General features: G+C 40.2%; 1 protein-coding gene across 1 annotated transcript in view; it reads left to right on the top strand.

Annotated features, from left to right (window-relative positions):
* ZYG11A (zyg-11 family member A, cell cycle regulator) overlaps positions 1–21,231 on the top strand; it is a gene marked incomplete at both ends in the record, with an annotated part of 37,906 nt that extends 16,675 nt beyond the window's left edge. The window contains 10 exons of the mRNA XM_081087144.1: positions 316–492; positions 4,407–4,471; positions 5,824–5,923; positions 6,022–6,075; positions 13,377–13,538; positions 13,613–13,657; positions 14,802–14,996; positions 18,661–18,722; positions 19,396–19,493; positions 21,068–21,231. Coding sequence (XP_080943270.1) covers positions 316–492; positions 4,407–4,471; positions 5,824–5,923; positions 6,022–6,075; positions 13,377–13,538; positions 13,613–13,657; positions 14,802–14,996; positions 18,661–18,722; positions 19,396–19,493; positions 21,068–21,231 — 1,122 coding nt within the window. The remainder of the gene's footprint in view (positions 1–315; positions 493–4,406; positions 4,472–5,823; positions 5,924–6,021; positions 6,076–13,376; positions 13,539–13,612; positions 13,658–14,801; positions 14,997–18,660; positions 18,723–19,395; positions 19,494–21,067) is intronic.
* Positions 21,232–22,169: the final 938 nt, after the last annotated feature.

Below are 22,169 nucleotides of genomic sequence, written 5' to 3'. Positions count from 1 at the left end.
CTAAGACCATCGGAAAACATATATAATTATATATTGTTTTTGTGATTAATCACTATGCTTTAATTATGTTCAATTTGTAACAATGAAATTGGGGGGTTACCACAACATGAGGAACTGTATTAAAGGATCGCGGCATTAGGAAGGTTGAGAACCACTGGACTAGAAGGTATTGCTAATATTCTAAAAATAAATGTGGAGGATAGAGAAAATCTGTTGCTTTCCCAGTGAGCAAATATTTTTCTGACTAGCATAAAAATGAGATAGTATAAAGAATGCTAATGTTGTCATAGCCACTGAAAATACGTTCATCTTTAGCTTGTGGCTGTAGGAATGAGGAACCATCCATTGGATTTGCCAGTGCAGTTCACAGCCAGTGCTTGTGCCCTCAACTTAACACGCCAGGGCCTGGCCAGGGGAATGCCTGTTCGTCTGTTGTCAGAGGTCACCTGTCTACTTTTCAAGGCTTTGAAAAATTTCCCTCATTATCAGCAGGTAATTTAAATTGAATACTTGACTCTGCTTCTTATTTCAGGACAAATATATGAAAAATGTGTATTTTTTAGTTCTGAGTTTTCATCCTATTAGAGCAGCGGTTCTCAACCTGTGGGTCGCGACCCCTTTGGCGGTCAAACGACCCTTTCACAGGGGTCCCCTAAGACCATCCTGCATATCAGATATTTACATTACGATTCATAACAGTAGCAACATTACAGTTATGAAGTAGCAACGAAAATAATTTTATGGTTGGGTCACAACATGAGGAGCTGTATTTAAAGGGCCAGAAGGTTGAGAACCACTGTATTAGATTGAGAGAGAGAGAGAGAGAGAATAAATAAGGAATTCATGTTAAATGTAAGTGTTAAAACCATAAAATTTCTAGAAGAAAACATAAGGAGAAAATATTTGTGACCTTGGAGTAGTCAAAGTTTTCTTAGGATATAAAAAGCACACATCATAAAAGTAAAATAAATTAGAATCCAAAAAATTAAACATACACACACTGAAAAACATTTAAAAATGAAAAGGTAAGCCACTGACTGGGAAAAATGTTCATTATATGGGGCAGAGGGGGTGCGGCAAAAGTAGGTTTACAGTTGTGAGTACATGAAGCAGAATTTAGTCGTTTTTTAAAAATATATTTCTTATTGTTGATAGTATTACAGGTGTTTCCCATTCTCCCCTTTGCTCACCTCCTCCCAGCCCTTACCCATCCCTCCAGGTCCTCACTACCCTATTGTCCATGTTCATGGGCTATGCATATAAGTATGTAAGTTGTTCAGTTTATCTCTTACACAGAGTTTATTCGTGTATTATTATTTATTAATTGTATCATTTTCCATGTGAACAACTAAACCTACTTTTGCCCCACCCTATATATATTTCAAAGGTCTTTTATCCAGAATATAAAGAACTCTTTTTTAAAAATATATATTTTTTATTAATTTCAGAGAGGGAGAGAGAGAGAGAAACATCAATGATGAGAGAGAATAATTGATGGGCTGCCTCCTGCACGCCCCCCACTGGGAATTGAGCCTGCAACTGGGGCATGTGCCCTTGACCAGAATGGAACCTGGGACCCTTCAGTATGCAGGCCGACGTTCTACCCCCTGAGCCAAACCAGCTAGGGCTGGATATAAAGAACTCTTAATTCAGTAACACAAAATAAACTAACTTTTATTTTTTAAAAATATATTTTATTGATTTTTTACAGAGAGGAAGGGAGAGGGATAGAGAGTTAGAAACATTGATCAGCTGCCTCTTGCATACCCCCAACTGGGGATGTGCCCGCAACCAAGGTACATACCCTTGACCAGAATCGAACCCGGGACCGGGACCCTTGAGTCCGCAGGCCGACGCTCTATCCACTGAGCCAAACCAGTCAGGGCAATAAACCAATTTTTAGAAAAGGCAAAAGATTTGAAAAGACATTTCACCAAAGAAGATAGGCAGGTGACAAATGAGCACATGAAAAGATGCTTAGTATCTTTAGTCAGTAGAAATGCAGATGAAAACCACAATGAGTTGTTATTGTACAACCCCTAGATTGGTTGAAATTAAAAGACTGACAATACAAAGTGTTGACAAGGATGTGGAACATATGAAATTCTCATATATTGATGTTAAGAATGTAAAATGATACAACTACCAGTTCCACAGTCTTTAAAAGTTAAGACATACACCTTCTATACTACCCAGTCATCCTACTCTTAGAGAAAGGAAAGTATAAATCCATATAAACACTTACACACAACTGTTCATAATATCTTTATTCATAATCCCCCAAAACTGAAAACTTCCCAAATGTGCAACAGCAGGTGACTAAATAATTATGATATATTCATATGAGGAAATACACATATTGGCAGTAAAAAGGAATGAATACTGGTTGAAGTACATGGATGAATCTCAAAAATATTATATGCTGAGCAAAAAGCCAGACACAAAAGAGGATATTATTTCATTTATGTGAGAACTTAGAACAGACTAAAGTGTGATGTCAGTGTAATTTTCCAGGGCTGGGGTTTGCAAGGCCAGGATTGATTAGAAGAGGCAAAGGGGAACTGTCTGTGGTGATATAGTTTTTTTCCTTGATTATGATGGTGGTGTGGGGTAGTGGTTACACAGCTGTATAAATTTGTCAAACTGATGAAATGTGTACTTAAAATGGAACAAAAAAGGAGGTCTTTCTTCATTGAAATCTTTTTCCATTTCTACTTTCTCTTTAATATATTTTATTGATTTTTTTACAGAGAGGAAGGGAGAGAGATAGAGAGTTAGAAACATCGATGAGAGAGAAACATCGATCAGCTGCCTCCTGCACATCTCCCACTGGGGATGTGCCCGCAACCCAGGCACATGCCCCTGACCGGAATCGAACCTGAGACCTTTCAGTCCGCAGGCCGACGCTCTATCCACTGAGCCAAACCGGTTTCGGCTCTACTTTCTCTTAAAAAGTTGGAAGATCCTTCTCAATTCAGTCTTTTTTTTTTTTTTTTTTAACATTTTGTATGCACATCTATACTTTATTAGGTGTGAATTTCAAGCTCTAAAGTTACTAAAAGCAAATACTGTCATCCAATAAAGCTAAGTAGACTGTGATGCCGCTTCCATTTTTAGACTTCTGTCCTGGTTTCTTCTTTGAGGCAGCTGCTTCAGGGGATGGGGGTGTGTGTGGGGGTGTGTGTGTGTGGGGGGGAGTCGTTTAGTAACTGGGACAGGGTCTACTTTTTTGCTTGGAATCTTTGATACATCACTTTCTTTGGTGACCTCCTCTTCTAGTACAGGCTTGTGTTTCTTTTCCTTCTTTTTTCTTCCTCTAACACCACTAGAAGTTTCAACCACATTCAGTGGAACAGGTACAAGTTGCTCATCTTCTACAGCCAAGGCATCAGATAATTTAAAGTCCCAGGGTACACTCTCAGAACCGGATTCATGAAGGCTCCCATTCTGGATTTCTTTCTTTTTCTTTTCTGCCTTCTTTTTATCTGTTCTGGTAGGAATTGCTTTTGTTCTCTCTTCTGTTTTGCAAGAACTTCATCATATAATGTTTCTTTCATGAAAAGCCAGAATAAGAGGAAAATTATTGTAATAACTATGAAGGAATAAGAACAATAAAATACGTTGACTCAAAAAACTCCATCATGCTTTTGTTAATGTGATCCTATGAAGCCCTGCGCAGAAGACGCAATGGCGGCAGGACAGCTGACCACCAGCTCTGAGGTGCCGCCACCGCCGTTGCGCTGCCCAGCCTCAATTCAGTCTTAAGTTCTGCATGGCAGTTGTCAGTTGGGGCTGAGTAACAACTGCCCTTATAAGAGGGCGTGAATCGCCCAGTTTGTCATTATTCCTAGCACTCTCCTGTTATTTCACACTCAACCTCCTTCACTTGTTTATGTTACTGCCTAGTTCCTGTTGGCATTTCAGGTTTCTGACCTGCCTCATACACTATATTTTTGTCATACTGGCCTCCTCATGGCTTTTCAAAGACATGTTACATTTCTCTATTTCTGTAGCTTTCCCAGGAGGCCTTCTTCTTTTCCTATCTGTAAAGGCCCAGTTCAACCCCTACCAGTCTTATGTAGAAAGTACAAGTTCTAGCATAGATCCTAGTAGTTATTGGATATGGTGTAGACATTTATCAATTAGTAGATGCACTAGGCTTCAGGTAATTGATTGGGACTGACATACATGCAGCCACTTTACTGACCCCCCCTCCCCAAGAAAGGGGGGGAGGATTGTTCTTTAGGCAAAGGTGCATGTGATAGAGTTTATTGGTAAGGTTAAATGAAGAACTTGGAGAGGGCCAGGTGCACAGAAAGGCTCATTGGTAGCACCTTCCAAATGCATAGAACCCTTAGAATCGAGTACACATTTACTCAAAATTAATTTTCTTTATTCCCTTAAAGTTGCAAAAGAATTGTCTTCTCTCCTTAACCAATGCCAGGATTCTTGTGGATGTTCCATTTGACAGGCAAGTATAAATTTTGATCATTTGATTTTGGGGTGTTGGCCAGTGTCACTCTGAGCATTGTTGACTTTTGGGTTATTAGCTTAGCAAGGAGGGTCTGATTAAGGCTGGGGTTCGGTGTTTGGGGAGAATGCTCTGTTGAGCCTCTTCCCCAGAGGTGATTGGAAGTACCTTGTCTGCAAATGTCGTTTCCCTAAATGTGATTTCAGTTCAGAGCTTCAGAGTAGTAAAACCTGGGCTCCAGAGAGTCAAACATACTTTAATTCAAGCTCTAGCCCTTTCATGATCTGTGCCTAAGTTTTCTCATTTGTAAAATATGACTTATGAGGATTAGATATAATGTTTGTAAAGAACTTAAAACAGTGCCTCGCTTAAGAAGTACAGGTTGTTCTAAACATTGCTCATTCTTTTTGTTATTATTTTATTGATAGTAATTGTAAAACATCCTCATCCTAGACTCCATAGGGATTCCTATTGAAGCCTTTGTAATCTCTCAGATTCATGAGTTCAAAAACATTTATAATAGTTGCTGCCAACAGCATAGTTTCTCATGAACAAAGCCTGTGGCTTATGGGTGCTAGGATAGGCTAATCCATTCACAAGTCTAATTGAAAATGTGTACTTGCAATGATAGTTGACTTTTAAAAATACAATAGGGAAAGTGGTCCTCCTCATTAAAAAAAAAAAATCTCTGTTTCTACCTTCTCTTGAAAACTTGGAGGATCTTTCTCAGCTCAGTCTACTACACTCCTAAATGATCAGAGCTGAAGAACGGCTGCCCCTATAAAAAGGTGTGACTTCTCTCTAGCTAACTGATTTGCTTGCTGTGTCTACAGTTCAGATTACAAGTTACTACTTCTCTTGGAACTTCTTTTTCAGACTCATCATAGTAGAAACTGAATGCTAGAAAAGAAATCTTTCCTTTTTTTATTTCAGAGAGGAAGGGAGAGGGAGAGAGAGATAGAAACATCAATGATGAGAGAGAATCATGGATTGGCTGCCTTCTCCATACTCCCTACTGGGGATCAAGCCTGCAACCTGGGCATGTGCCCTTGACCAGAATCAAACCTGGTCAGTCCGCAGGCCAATGCTCTATCTACTGAGCCAAACTGACTAGGGTACAATAAATCTTTCTTAAATCTGCTCATCTTTCTTTGAATCCTGTGCATTTTGCTCACATTCTTATTTGCATGCTGTCTTCTTCTGATCTCTTTTTGCTAAATGCTCTTGGTTTTCATAGCTGAGGCTATAGAAGTTGAGACTTTTTATTACAGGATTATAGGGGTAGGTTAAGTGGTTTCTTTCCTCATATACAGTTTTACAAACTTTATTGTGAGAAAATTACTGCTTTTCAGGTTTGATGCTGCCAAATTTGTGATGAGATGGCTCTGTAAGCATGAAAACCCCAAGATGCAAACAATGGCAGTGAGCATCACCTCTATTCTGGCCTTGCAGGTATGTGATTGCTAAAGGCAAGATCTCTTTCCCCTTAGTTGTGATGGAGCTTTGATGGAGATCTGATATTTCACTGTCAGCTTTTTGTTTGCTTGCAGCTCTCAAGTGAGCAAACTGCACAACTTAGAGACGAGCTCCTCAGGGCAGTTAAGGTAGGTTGTTTGTCACTTTTACCACTTTTTTCAGTGAAAGTAATTTATGAACATACTTTATAAAATCAGATCATTCTATAAGGCCTAAAAAATGAAAAATCTGTAAGACCTGCTCCTCAGGAGAAATTACTATTATAGCTTTTTCTTGTGGTATTTACCTTCACATCTCTGAATAAAATGCTTATTTAGTAACTGCAATTAAAAAAACTTTTTTTTGTGAATTCTTGAGTGATTAGTTTTAGATGTTATCTAGTGATTCTACTGCTATGGTAAATAAGAACTTAGCTCTTCTGTATATATTTCTACAAATTACCTCCACCCTCAACCCCACAAACTTATATCACAATTTTAATAAATCAGTAATTTAAGAGTTTGCTCATTATGCTAACATTATTTACATAAAAATATACATTGTTTTATTTTGCACTTATTTTAAGATGAGGCTTGAACCTTTTTTTTTTTTTAATTTAAGAATTTTATATCCTGAGAACTGTCTATTCATAGCCTTATATTCTGGGTTATTGGCTTTTTTCAAATATATAGTTTTGTTTTTTTTAAAAAAATTCTCTTTAGCCCTAGCTGGTTTGGCTCAGTGGATAGAGTGTCGGCTTGGGGACTGAAGGGTCCCAGGTTCGATTCCAGCCAAGGGCATATGCCTGGGTTGTGGGCTCGATCCCCAGGGGGCGGCGTGCAGGAGGCAGCCAATCAATGATTCTCTCTCATCATTGATGTTTCTATCTCTCTCTCTCCCTCTCCCTTCCTCTCTAAAATCAATAAAATATAAGAAAAAAAATTCTCTTTATTGTTGAAAGTATTTTTTCCCCCCATTGGCCCTCTCCTCCCCAGCTCCGCCCCCTCCCCAGGCCTTCACCTCATTATTGTCTGTGTCCATGGGTAATGCATATATACATATACGTTCTTTGATTAATCCCCCCCCCCTTCTTTCTGAGAATCGTCAGTCTGCTGCATGCTTCCATGTCTCTGGATGTATTTTGTTTGTCAATTTATTTTGTTCGTTAGATTACATATATAAGTGAGATCATGTGATATTTGTATTTTATGATCATAGGACTATTTCTGAAAAGAGGGAAAAATAGCATAGGCAAGATAGAAGGAAATAATTTTGGTGTCAAATCTTTGTGTGTGTATAGGAATTGTATATAGAGCAGAAGTAAACCTCTTGGCTTTAGATTGGAGCAGAAAGGATGACAGATTACATCAATGCAAGTACAAGTAGGTTGGTAGGTGTTTTTAGGAAGAATAGTTATAGTTCTCAGTGAAAAATTAGATAAAGTGGGGATGGGTGGGTGAGTGGATGGGTGGATGGGTGGATGGGTGGATGGGTGGATGGGTGGGTGGATGGATGGATGGGTGGGTGAGTGGATGGGTGGATGGATGGATGGATGGATGGGTGGGTGAGTGGATAGGAAAATGCCTGAATCATCTTCACAGACCAGCTCTGACTCATCCTTGAAAACCCCCCAGCACTTGCTCTGTTTATGAAGCTGTTATCTCCATATCTAATGGGATTTTACACAAGGAAACAAAAAGTCATTCACTAAAACACAAGAGCAAGCAACAGTTGCCATCAGATTTTGAAAAATTAAATTAGGAAAACACAGTAAAAAAAAAAAAAAGGAAAAAAAAAGAAAAATTAGATAAAGTGATCAAGTGAGAAAAGTAAAGAGATAGTGATTACAGTTTGAGGAGAGAGAATTATGAAATAGTAGTCTTTAGAGAAAACTCATTGAGAAATATAGTAGGATTGCCAGGGACAATGAAATACCCTTTTGAAATTTTTTGTGAGATAATGAAAGTGAGGCTCAAGCACATCTTTTTCAGTATTCAGAATTTTGGGGATGGGGCATGAAGTAGGATTTAACCAAGGTAGGAGTTTTGCCAAGATGATGTGATGGAGGAACATTGAAGTTGTTGGGAATGATAACAGGAATAGAGGTAGAGATGGAGAAATAAAGCTATGGATATAGATAGGGAGCAAGTACGGAAAGTGACACAGAGGAAAGAATAGCACTGTAGTTCTTGGAGAAATAGTTTTAGGTTGTTCCGGCTTTAGAAGAGAACAAACCAGATTTTCAGCCACAAGCCAGAAGAGCTTAGATAAACCACTTATCTTTGTGCCTCAGATTCTTCATCTGAAAGCTCGTTTCATCTGAAAAACAGGCGTCTGTCATAGGAGTGAGACTGTATTTCTGAGTATCATTAAGGTAAAATATGTAAAACATCTAACCTTAGGCTTGGCCACAGTCGTTACTTTCAGGGTCAGCCTCACGTCCCCTGCTCCCTCCCTTGTCTTGCTACCCTTCACTCTATTGACTGTCTAGGTCAGGGGTCCTCAGACTTTTTAAACAGGGGGCCAGTTCACTGTCCCTCAGACCGTTGAAGGGCCAGACTATAGTTTTAAAAAAAAACTATGAACAAATTCCTATGCACACTGCACATATCTTATTTTTTTTCTTTTTTCCATATTTTCTTTTTTTTAATTATTAAATCTTTATTGTTCAGATTATTACATTTGTTCCTCTTTTTTCCCCCCCATAGCTCCCCTCCACCCAGTTCCCACCCCACCCTCCACCCTCACTCCCCACCCACTGTCCTCATCCATAGGTGCTCGATTTTTGTCCAGTCTCTTCCCGCATCTCCCACACTCCTTTCCCCCCCAAGAATAGTCAGTCCATTCCCTTTCTATGTCCCTGATTCTATTATAATCAACAGTTCATTCTGTTCATCAGATTATTTATTCACTTGATTCTTAGATTCACTTGTTGATAGATGCATATTTGTTGTTCATAATTTGTTTCTTTACCTTTTTCTTCTTCCTCCTCTTCTTTACCTTTCAGCATTTCATATAATACTGGTTTGGTGGTGATGAACTCCTTTAGCTTTTCCTTATCTGTGAAGCTCTTTATCTAACCTTCACTTCTGAATGATAGCTTTGTTGGATAAAGTAATCTTGGTTGTAGGTTCTTGGCATTCATCACTTTGAATATTTCTTGCCACTCCCTTCTGGCCTGCAAAGTTTCTGTTGAAAAATCAGCTGACAGTCGTATGGGTATTCCCTTGTAGGTAACTGAGTTTCTTTCTCTTGCTGCTTTTAAGATTCTCTCTTTGTCTTTTGCTCTTGGCATTTTAATTATGATGTGTCTTGGTGTGGTCCTCTTTGGATTCCTTTTGTTTGGGGTTCTCTGCGCTTCCTGGACTTGTATGTCTATTTCTTTCACCTGGTAGGGGAAGTTTTCTGTCATTATTTCTTCAAATAGGTTTTCAATATCTTGCTCTCTCTCATCTTCTGGCACCCCTATAATTCTGATGTTGGTACGCTTGAAGCTGTCCCAGAGTTTCCTTACACTATCTTCGTATTTTCGGATTCTTTTTTCATTTTGCTTTTCCGGTTGGGTGTTTTTTGCTTCTTCGCATTTCAAATCTTTGACTTGATTCTTGGGCTCCTCTGGTCTGCTGTTGGGAGTCTGTATAGTATTCTTTATTTCAGTCCGTGTATGCTTAATTTCTAGTTGGTTCTTTATCATAACATCGAGGGTGTCATTAGATTTCTTGTAGATCTCATTAAGTTTATCGGCGGCTTCTAGACAGTTCTTGAGAGACCTTAAAAGTGTGGTTCTGAACTCTATATCTTCCATTGACAATTTTGTCCTGTTTCTTTGTCTCCGCATTTTTTATGCTTTCTTGGTGCACCCCCTAGTGGTCTTTGTGCGCAGTCTTGTTGTAGTTAAACCTTGATTGTTGTAGTTAATACTGGGCGGATTTGACCTCCAGGCCAACTGGCTGTGAGAGTCAGCTGTGCCTGCAGTGGGAAAACTTCTGTCCTCTGGGGAGGTGCTAATCTAGCCTTTGCCTGAGGCTATCCGGCAAATGGCTCTGTGCAGGGCTTGGGCGGGGTGGGGCAGGTTGCCGGGAGCCGGTCCATGCTTGCTGTTTCAAGGGACCTGGCATATATGGCATACTGTTCTTAATATGTTTGCTCACCTTCTAGGCACTATGTGTTTTAACCAAGGTTACCTCTCTGAGAAAGGTTGTTTCCCCAGGTAGGGATTTTCCCCTGAAGTTAGGGAGGGAATAAAACCTCTTAACTAAGTGCCAGGTGGGTAATTAATCACTTTAACTACGAACAATCATGCTTAAGCTACATAATCTTTACTCCCTGGAATGGAGATAAGAAACGCCCTAACCTTTGTAATAGAGATTGATAGGATTGAATCAACTGGTATAAATACAGATGTAATAAGACAGCAAGACAGAACTTAGGAGAGAGAGAGAGAGAGACAGAAATTGGCACAGAACGTTCTCTAGAGGCAGAAGAACTTCGCTGGAGAGAACATGGCAAAAGATCCTGGACAGAAACTGGCCTCAGAACCTAGAGACAGAACCTAGCGAGAGAACATGGCAAAAGATCCTGGACTGAACCTGACTACAGAAATTAGCAAGAGAACCTGACTAGAACCTGGTGACTGAACCTGGCTGGAGAACCTGGACAGAACCTGGCTGGAGAACCTAGCGAGGGAACATGGCTACAGAACCTGGCTGGAGATCCTAAACAGAACTTCGCTGGAGATCCAGACCAGAACTTTGCTGGAGATCCTGGCTAGGCTGCTGATCAACTGAACGCTGTCTCCGTGTCATTCCTTCTTCGCCGACTCCGTCCGCACCTTTGGGGACCCCTGGACCTGCTGGGGTTGGACCCCGGTAGCAGGTCGCACGGGATCAACAGGGCGGGTGGGGGGAGCAGTTATGGCTGCTCTCAGTCCCATCCCGGGGGCTCTGCCTCACAGAGTCCCAGCAACCGCTGCAAACCTTGGAGAGAAAGCTGCCCTCGTTCCGACCTATGCCAGACAGTCCCGCTTCTCCTGTTTGAGTCTGGGTCCCTAGAGACTCGCCCAGAACTGGAGCTCAGGGCCTGAGCCTCCCTCCGGATTGAAACCGACAACCGCGCCCTCAGCCACCAGCCCGCTCCGCGCACACCTCCGCACCTTTGTATTTTCCGCACTTCGCCTCCTCTGAGTTGAGGTATGCTGTTCTCTTTCCTTCTAGTTGAAGAATTTCCCCGCAGCCAGCTTTCCTGTGGTTCTGGGTGATGTCCGTTCCATCTTTTAGTTGTATTTGTGAAGTGATTGTGCGAGGCAGCATTCTCTGGTGTTTACCTATGCCGCCATCTTAGTTCTCCCCCCACATATCTTATTTTGAAGTAAAAAAACAAAACGAGAACAAATACAATACTTGTATTTGCATGTGGCCCGCGGGCCGTAGTTTGAGGACCCCTGGTCTAGGTGATGGCTACCAGTGTTGTGTGCCTTGCTTATATTATCTTGGCTCTCACAGCTTTATTTTTGCAATGAACTCTCTTTATATATTCTATCTTAGTTGGGTAAAATATTTGAGATCACCTCATTCCTTCTGAAAACAGATATTCTGATTTGTTTCGTGCTGTTATATTTTATGTATTTTTCATTTACTGGTTACTTGACAATGGCTGTCTTTTTCCTCTCACATGATATTCTAATATGCTTGAAAGAAAGCATAAATACCAGCTTAACTATGTCCAGAAATGTTCTGAACTGAAATGGTATGTTGGAATATCTGTTAATGAGAGCCAATGGTTTCTTTCAAACTATTAGGGACATAATGGTTATGTTAGTTTTACCCTCTAGCCATACTGACTGTTCAGTGGCCTGGAACAGCACCCTTTTTCTTTGCCTGGCATAGGCTCTCCCCCCATCTCTTCTCTGTGTTCCCATTCCTTTCCTGGTTGGCAACCTCTTTTTCTTTTGTCTCAGTTGATATATTACCTTGGTTTTGAAACGTGGGGTTGAGGGTGCAGATTCTTTTGTGGGTCCTTGTCCTCATGAAGTTTGAAGAATAAACTCTCGGACTAAGATTTTTTAATAAAAATGCAAATGTTTATTGGAAGCATATACAAATTCCATCTGGGCAGGGAGAATACCCAAAGGAGAAAAGCCTGCTTCCTCTCTCTCTCTCTCTCTCTCTCTAATGGGGAAAAATCTGAAATCTGCTGAATCTCTTTGTCTCCGGGTTTACAAAGGCAGCAGTTTTTTGTCTGGACCTGACCCTTTCTAATTGGACCTTTCCTTAATTTAGGAACCCCTTGCTTTCCTCATTTGGTCATTCTGCTACATAGTATAGTTTCAGAGCTCAAAGCCCTTCACATATCTATCTTACCTGTTCAGGTTGTTGGAGTTGAATTTTATTTCCCTTATGGCTCTCGGTTGTCTTGGCTGGAGATGTTTTATTATTCCTTGTGGCTCTCCCAGCGACTCAGGTCAGGGCTGCTTTTTTTTTTGGTATGTGTGTGTTTGACATTTATTTTTATTAATTGCAAAGAGAAAAGGATTCAAGACATAGTTCTTAGTCTGAATTAGTCCTCTACTTCCTTAGGCTTTTCTCTTTTTTTTAAATTTATTGTCTAAAGTTTTATATATGTCTCCTTTTTAGATCAGGGCTGCTTTTGCTCTACCTGGGGTTGTTTTAATTGCTCAGGCCAAAGATACCTCTGTCCTTCCTGGACCCCCTCTTCCTGTCTGCCTAATTAAGCTAGCTAGCTAACCCTTCTCAGTATGGAGGCTCCTTTCTCCCATGTTTTCGAAGTAAATTCTTTTTTAAAAAAATTATTATTTTATTGATTTCAGAGAGGAAGGGAGAGGGAGAGAGACAGAAACATCAATGATGACAGAGAATCATTCATCGGCTGCCTCCTGCATGTCCCCTACTGGGGATTGAGCCCACAATTTGGGCATGTGCCCTTGACTAGAATTGAACCCTTTAGTATGCAGGCTGATGCTCTATCCATTGAGCCAAACCAGCTAGGGCTCTAAGTAAATTCTTTAATGTATTTCCTTCAGAGCATTTACCAAAATTTAAATTTATTTTATGTAGTTGAGAAAAACCGTTGTTTTGATTTGTCTCTCTTATCTGAATATATGTCTGACTTCCAGAAGGTGACGACTAGACATTCTCAATAAATGAATAATGGAAAGCTAATACATACTTGACTATAGATTTATTAACAAGCACCAAGAACTAGATGAAGTGCTCATTAAACTTCAATTTTTTCTTTTTCATTTAATCCTCATAAAAACCCTAGGAGATAGGTATATTCATTTTATAGGGAAAAATGGATCACAAAGCTTTTAAGTAGTAGAACTTGTTATTTGATTTGATTTGATTCTATAGCTTTTCTTAACTGTGGCTTTTCTTTTAATGGGATTGAGTTAGTCATTAGGGCATCTCAATCCCTGTTTCTTTGTTTGTAGGAACTTCTAGCAATAGTAAAACAAAAGACTACTGAGAATTTAGATGATGTCACCCTCTTGTTTGCTTTGAAAGCACTTTGGAATCTTACAGATGAGTCTCCAGTTGCCTGCAAGCACTTTATGGAAAATCAAGGATTGGCAATCTTCATTCAAGTTTTGGAGGTAGTAATTTAAGACTGAATTTATATGTAAAGTTCTTTTCTTCATGATAAAGTAACTATATATTCTTTTAACAGACTTTTTCAGGATCATCAATACAAAGCAAAGTACTTGGACTTTTGGTAAGGTTTTGTTTTGAGTTGATTCTAATTACTTAAGAAATCAGAACTCTAACATTTATGTCGTACCTACTATATGCTAGGCACTTTTGTAAGCATTGACATGCATTAACTTGTTTCATCTAAATACCATTGTATATCATTCATCTATTGCTTTGAGCAGACTACAGCTTAAAAACAACAGCCATTTTATTTACTTATGAATCTGTGGGTCAACAGTTTGAACTCAGTTCAGCTGTATTGTCGGGAGGTCTCATATGGAGTTACTCGTAGCTGCAGTCATCTGGTGGTGCAGCGAGGGCTAGATGCGAATGCTGCCCAACTGACACTTGGATGGCAGCCTTGTGAGACCTCAAGAGTAGAGGACCCAGCCAAGCCATGCCTGGGCTCATGACCCACAGAAACTGAGAGAAAAATGTGTGTTGTTTTAAGCCACTGAGTTTGTGGCAATTTGTTACACAGCATAGAAAATGAATACGATATATAAAATAAAGAACTACCTGCCTTTTATTATTACTGTTGGATTTCAAGCTAATAAAACATATAGTAGACCCCTAGGAATGTTTAGTATTTGAGTCAGGCCTGGATTTATATTCTAGTTCAACCAGGTGTTGGTGTTAACCAGCCAAGTTAGTCTTACTGAATGTCAGATTTCTACGTTATGACAAGGTAGATAAAAAGACATTTTTTTTTTAAATATATTTTATTGATTTTTTACAGAGAGGAAGGGAGAGAGATAGAGAGTTAGAAACATCGATGAGAGAGAAACATCGATCAGCTGCCTCCTGCACATCTCCTACTGGGGATATGCCCGCAACCCAGGTACATGCCCCTGACCGGAATCGAACCTGGGACCTTTCAGTCCGCAGGCCGACGCTCTATCCACTGAGCCAAACTGGTTTCGGCAAGACATTTTTGTTTATCTAGTTCAGTGCCTGGCACATAGTAAGTGCTTACTCAATTGTTATTGCTGATCATCCTCATCAGGGGGTGGGATTGTGGGTATTAGGCTACATTGAGAGGGAGCAGGATGGAACTAAGTGTTGCCAATGTATTTGATCTGAGCACTAGGAGAGGGAGAGTAGCCAGTTCCTGATTCTGTCCTCCTTTCCTGTCTCTGATATTGTCTGCTCCATGTGACCTGTAGAACAATGTAGCTGAAGTCAGAGAATTCTCTTCCGAGCTGGTGACCAAAGATGTGGTGAAGCATATCAGCGTCTTGCTCCATAGCACAGCAATGGAAGTCAGCTACTTCGCTGCAGGCGTCATAGCCCACCTGGCATCTGACAAACAGCCCTGGGTGTCCTATGACCTTCAGAGGACTACTCTTCTCCAAGATCTGGTACAAGAGCCATTCCTCTACAAAGCCCTGCATAATCTTTTAGAAAAAACCTGTTTTTCCAGATACAAGAGTTTTAGAAACATGTATTCATTGTAGAAAGTGAGAAACACGGGAAAGTATAAAGAAAATATTATAAATCATGCATACCCTACCCTACAAAGCTAATCTCTACTAACATTTTGTTGCATTTTTCCTTTTATAAAAAAGTTACATGCAAGCATTGTATATAGCTAATTCTAACTCTCACATTCAGCTCTTTTTAAAGCTATTTCTTTTGGTATTTACCTCCTATCTCTAAATGATATATTGCTCCTTCTTGACTTTGCAAATTTAGGCATTCTCTATCAGTTCATTTTCCCATTCTATAAAATGAAGTTTCTTTTTCTCACTGTCCCTATGCACATCCTTCCTTATATTCCCACAAGTACAAATCTCCTTTTGTACATTCAGATATATTCCATCCACTTCATCTTCTCAGACACTTCTTGCCCAGAGCCTCTGTGTCTGTCATCTGGTCTGTTTTTTATTTGTTCATTTGTTTTTTATATCTGCTATATTATTGTCAACCAGGATATTTCTTTACTATCCTTCTAGAAATTCTTTGGTCTCTCTAGTATTGGATTTCCTGTTTCCTGGATTGCCTGCCTGCCTGTATTTTGGTGTACTCCCTCATTCTGTTGGACCACATCCTCCAGTAGCTTCTTTTTTTTTTTTTTTTTTTAATATATTTTATTGATTTTCTACAGAGAGGAAGGGAGAGAGACAGAGAGTCAGAAACATCGATGAAAGAGAAACATCCATCAGCCGCCTCCTGCACATCCCCTACTGGGGATGTGCCCGCAACTCAGGTACATGCCCTTGACCAGAATCGAACCCGGGACCCTTCAGTCCGCAGGCCGATGCTCTATCCACTGAGCCAAACCGGTTTTGGCCCTCCAGTAGCTTCTTAAGAAGAGATGCATGAAATAGAAAATTTGAGACCTTATTCTGAGTATAGAATTTTAGTTTTGAAATAGTTTCCCTTTGGAATTTTTAAGTCATTGACCTTTTATCTTTAACTTTGAAAGCTCTAAGATTTTTGTTCTCAGTGTTTGGAAATCACAGAGGTGTTCCCTTGGTGTGGGTATATTTTCATCTGTAATGTTTGGCCAGTTAGGGGTCCTGAGCTCATTTCTTTCAGTTCTGGGAAATTTCTTCCTTTCTTTCCCGATCCCGCTCTCCTTCAGTTCTAGGGAATTTCTTCCTCCCTTCTTTCCTTCCTACCATCCCTCTCTCCTCATTTTTTTTTTGGGGGGGGCGGGGGGGGGGGCCTGGATGGGCAGGAAATGTTGATCCTGACAGATTCATCTTTTCTTATCACCCTATTTATCATTTAAAAAAATCTATTTCAGCTTCTATTGGATTTTGCATTTTTGCTATTGTAATTTAAATTTCCAAAGAACCCCTATTATCTCTTTAAAGGTATTACTGATAGTTTAGTGGTTTTAAGATTTTATCTTCTGCCCTGACCGGTTTGGCTCTGTTTGGCTCAGTGGATAGAGCAGCCGTGGGCAAACTACGGCCTGCGGGCCAGATCCGGCCCATTTGAAATGAACTAAAAAAAAAAAAAGACCGTACCCTTTTATGTAATGATGTTTACTTTGAATTTATATTAGTTCACACAAACACCCCATCCATGCTTTTGTTCCAGCCCTCCAGTCCTGTTTAAGAACTCATTGTGGCCCTCGAGTCAAAAAGTTTGCCCACCCCTAGGATAGAGCTTCAGCCTGCAGACTGAAGGGTCCCGGGTTCCATTCCAGTCAAGGGCATGTACTAGTAACTTGGTTGCGGGGGTATGGAGGAGGGGGTATGCGGGAGGCAGCTGATCGATGTTTCTCTCTCATTGATGTTTCTAACTCTATCCCTCTCCCTTCCTCTGTGTAAAAAATCAATAAAATATATTTTTTAAAAAAGATTTTATCTTCTTCCAAGGTCTCTGTTTCCTTCAAGTTGGTCTTTTTTCCTATTTCTGTTCCTTGATGTTACAGATTTTCTTAGTGTATGACAATCCTCAGCTGTCCATTCATACCTCAGAGTGTTCAGGAAGCTGTGTGCTGATGAATAGAACTTGTCAACTGCGGGCTTTATAGAGTGATCTGGATTAATTGTGCCTCAGTGTCAGTGTCATTAGATCTTTTGTCCTGAACTGGTTGGGATTTATCCGAAGAAGAATCTTTTATTCTCCTCATTGAAAACTGTAAGCTTGACTGCCAACAGTCTGAAGCCCACTAGAGGAAGAGAGTTGAGGACAGGGGAGTCTCAGTATTTTATATTTAGATGAGGGGCCCAGTGCACGAATTCATTCACCTTGAAAGGAACTGTGGGCTGCGAGGCTGCGGTGGGCACAGGGGCGGGTCTCGGCCCATCCTCCACACCCCTGCCTGGCCCCTCCCGCCGACCCCCGTCCCCTGTCTGCCAGCAGCCCTGTTCCCGCCACTGCTGCTCCCACCCGCTGACAGCGCTGGCCCTGCTCACACCAGCTGATAATGCAGAGTGATTGGGGCCAGCACCAGCAGCAGGTGCGAGTGGGGCTGGCGCCGTCAGTGGGTCAGTGGGTATGAGCAGCGGCTGCTGCCCCAATCACCCCTCAGGAGCAGGGGGAAGTAGAGAAGCTCTCAGGGCAATTGGGGCCAGCAGCCACCACTTGCACCCGCTGACGGCACCAAGCGATCGGGACCGGCGCCAGGTGCCAGTAGTGGGTGCAAGCGGTGGCTCCAGCGCTGGCTGTGGGTGCGAGTGGGGCCGGTGCTGGCAGTGGGTATGGGTGCCAGGTGGGACCGCAGCACGTGGGAGCAAAGAATTTTCAGTAGCCTCCAGAGGCTCGCTCTAATCAGTGACCAGTGCCCTGCCTTGGTGTGGCGCCCCCGCTCACCTGCTCCATCATCCTGCCTCGGCTGTCACTTGCCATGTTCCTCGCGCACGCGCCCTGGTGGTCAGCGCACATCATAGCAACTGGTTCAGTTCTGCCGTTTGGTCTATTTGCATATTAGCCTTTTATTATATAGGATAGGATAGCATTATCACTTCAGCCTCTGTTTTTAGCATGGTAATGCCACCCTTAAATGTTCATGGGTTGCGTAGTACAGGAGGATGAAGGAGGAGATCTGGGAGTCTTGATTCTTCGGTACCTTTTAACCAATCTCTTATTTTTAACCCCACCTCTAATCTTACTTCCTGAAATTCTTGGGGTGCCAAATTTTTAAATCTCTTCAGGATTTCTGTTCAAGTTGCGTTGTTTTTTAACCTTCCCCAGTGCTGGATCTGTGGAACCAGTTATCCTTCTCCTTCTGCTTGGTTCTTTGTGTGTTTACCTTTTATTTTAAAGCATTAGTATTCTGTACACAGGATTGAGGGAAGGAGTGGGTGCATGCTCAGGTCTCCATCTTTAAACAGAAGCCCCTTTTTATGGCATTGTTTTCCACATGACTTTGTTCATATTCTACATATCTAATGGTTTACCTAATTGATATTTTGGCAAGAAAGTGTACCTAAATTTGGGTAAGTTATGCCTGTAATTTGAAAATTGTGATTGTTTTAAATATATATGTAATTACAAATGAAACAGCCTATTATGACCTTTTAAAAATGATGGAATACTTGAATCCTTGCTTCTCTTTTTGTATAGTATGTAACTGTCCAGAATTGGCCAAGTTCAAGTTGTAAGATGACAGCATTGGTGACCTACAGGTAATTTCATGATGATGTAATGCTCTTCTTAAAGCTTGTCCTCAGTCGACTCACTATGTAGAGGCCATGGCGCAGTGATAAAATAGAGTTAAATAGCCAATTTCTTTGTGATATTGGGAAATCACTTTTAGAAAATTTCTTAGACTCACTTTTCCTCATCTGTAAAATGAGGTTGACAGTGTGCAAGGGTAAAGGATGAAACGAGATATTGAATGCATAGAGTGTTTAACAGAATACAATTTCTTTTTTATTTTTTAAGTTTTTATCCTATTGAGTTTGGAAGGGAAAGGAGAGAGGAGAGAGACAGGCAGACAGACACAGACACATATTGATTTTATTCCATTTATTTATGCATTCATTGGGTGGTTTTTGTATGTGCCCTGACCAGGGATCGAACCCACAACTGTAGTGTATCGGAATGACATTGTAACCAATTGAGCTACCCAACCAGGGCCAAAAATGCAATTTCTTTTATGTTTTAATTTTTATTGTTGAAAGTATTACATAGGTCCTCCTTAAAAATGCAGTTTCTTAAATGCGAGCTCCCATTATATTTTCAGTCATACATCTGTCTCAGGGAGGAATTGTCTCTGTGGGGAAATGCTGAAAATTATTCTTATATCCCTGATGTTGGCCTCAGTTCTGAATGAACATCTTCTTTGTGCCTTTTTAGATCCTTCAAGGCATTTTTTCCTCTCCTTGGCAACTTCTTGCAACCAGAGGTTCAGCTCTGGGCACTATGGGCTATGTATCATGTCTGCAGTAAAAACCGTATGTATTCAGAGCAGTAGTTTTGCAGCTATTGTTCAGTATAATGATTAAGTTCAATATGGAATTTGGAAAAACTGTTCACCTGTGTCCTTCATTTAACTCCTTCTACAAAGAAAATGAAAAGTTTATTAGTTTTAAAAATGGAACAAAATTATATTTGGGGTGAGTATCAAGTAATATAGAACGTGCCTATTTCCCACAGGCAAGCACAAAGAATAACTTGATAGCTATAGGGAGCATTTGAGATCTTGCTCTCTGGTAAATGTTGCCAGTTTGACTCAAACTCATAAAAAATTTTTTAAAAATTGATAGCTCTATTATTCTAGATGCTTTTCTATATACATACTATAGTTAGTATGTACTATATATAAATGTGATATTTTTAGATAAAATGGGCCAATTCTGTGCATTCTATTGTATAGTTTGCTCTTTTTACTCAACAGTTTATCATGAAGACTCTCTAGTGACACAAAGATCTGCTGATTTGTGGGAGGCTGGGTGGGTCAATTGTTGTTTCCCAGCTAGATTAATGTTTTGCTGTTTTAAGTTCCCCTTTGAGAATTTTTAGCTTATGTCTTTTGCTAAATAAAGATAATTGTAAAATTTTTGGCTTTTATTATAAAAGAAAAATAGGCTGTAATTTAATACTCAAAAAACCAAGAGGTAACTTAAAAAGCCTGAAATAATTAATGAGGCATACTTTATTCTTAGATGGAAAGACTTAAGGTACAGATGTCAATTTTCTTCAGTTTATGGATATAATACAATTGAAGTGAATGAGTAAGAGATGAGTCATCTGAAAATCTAAAGTATGTGTGTATATATGTACATATGAATAATGACATATGTATGTATATGTATATATGTACAATATATAAACATATAGTCAAACTAGGGGAAAATGCACGTGTGGTAAAAGTATTTTAAAAATTGCTTGGCTCATAGCCCAGTGAAAAGGTATTTCAATTGTCTTACTCCTTGTCTTTTCTAGTCCTTTGAGGGACCAACTTTATGAACTGATTTTGTGTCTAACTCCCTAAATTAGAATCTAAGTTTCTGTATTACTGAAACTGACAGTCCCGTCCTGCTCCGGAATAGCTGCAGGTTAGGTTATGTACGTTAGGTGTTTTCCTCTCTATATATCTGGCTTCTGGACATTATCTTTACTTTGTACATTCAACTTTGCATCTAAATATTTCTCAGTTATATTTTATCCAGCATCTGGTGTCTTCAGCTTATCTAATTCATCATATTGCCTGAACCTGAAATCTGTATTAATCTTGTAATAAAAGATGTTCTTGTTCTTCACCCTTTTTGCTAAGGTTAGAGATATGTGAATCATGGAGTTGCCTGGAAGTAAACATATTAAAATACTCATCTGTTTGGTCAGTACACAAGCCAAGCATTATTTGAGTTTGAATTGACTGTTCTTTTGAACTGACTTATTTTAGATTACTTCTTCTGTCAGAGGGCTTAAAACTTTGTACCCTTGCTTCAAAAAGGTGAATGCGGTGACTTGGAAATCTTTAAAATACCAAATTGTCCATCAAGTTTTTTGCTTAATTTTCTTCCAGCCAGCAAATACTGCAAAATGTTAGTTGAAGAAGGAGGATTGCAGCTTTTGTGTGACATCCAGGAGCACAATGAGGCAGACCCCCAAGCACAGCAGACTGCAGCCTCCATTCTTGATGACTTCAGAATGCACTTCACGAATCATCAGAGACTCCCTTTGTGTTAAATGCCCTTTTTAACCTAAGGGGCCTCAGAGGTGCTCTGGTCCTCAAGGGCAGGCAGATCTTCCATCCCGTCAGCCACTGAATGTTGAAACCTATTGTTGGAATGTATGAGCTGGCCATCTTTAATTTATTTTTAATTTTTTGTGTGTATATTTTGATTATATGCATTGTTTGTGTGTTTTTTTTTAATTTTTTTGTTGTTAATCTTCACTTGATATTTTTTCCATTGATTTTTTAGAGAGAGTGGAAGCGGGGGAAATAGAGATAGAGAAAGAGAAACATCGACGTGAGAGGGACATCGATTAGCTGCCTCCCACACACACCCCAACCAGGGCCAGGAATCAAACCTGCAACCCAGGTATGTGCACTTGACTGGAAATTGAATCCATGGTCCTTTGGTGTGTGGGCCAGCACGCTAACCATTGAGCACACTGACCAGGGCGGTCATCTTTTATTAATGGTGTTTGTAAGTTACCAACGATTGTATTTTATGATGGCCATAACCCTAAACCAGGTTGAAATAATTCTGACAACATTCCCTCAGCAACTGTGAAAAATCAAGCCCTGGACTCTGGGAAGACCTGTGAGTGTGTGTTGGAACTGTGCCAGTTACTTTTCTCTGTAAGTAGATACCAAAGTACATTCCACTGTGGATGGAAAAAAGAAGTATATTTTTTGCAGCTTTTGATATTCTTCTTGTGGCCCTTTCCCCTCAACTTTACACGTTGGACTGAGTGGTATAACATTCTGGGTATGTGGGTTTGCTGCAGGGGCATGGTGAGACAGGACTGAGAATAGTGTGTAGATGGAAGATTGTATGGGAATTTTACATCTCAGTCCCTCAGAGTTTTAATTGGAGTAGAACTGTGACCAGAACTGAGAGGAAGAGAGAGAGCCACAAAAAGTCTTTGCCAAAGATTTCAAGAGGTGCTCTTACCCA

The sequence above is a fragment of the Myotis nattereri genome, assembly GCF_964212035.1.
Source record: "Myotis nattereri genome assembly, chromosome: 3".
Classification (NCBI taxonomy): Eukaryota; Metazoa; Chordata; class Mammalia; order Chiroptera; family Vespertilionidae; genus Myotis; species Myotis nattereri.
Note: the sequence above shows the minus strand (reverse complement) of the source record. Positions and strands in the feature narration are given on the sequence as shown.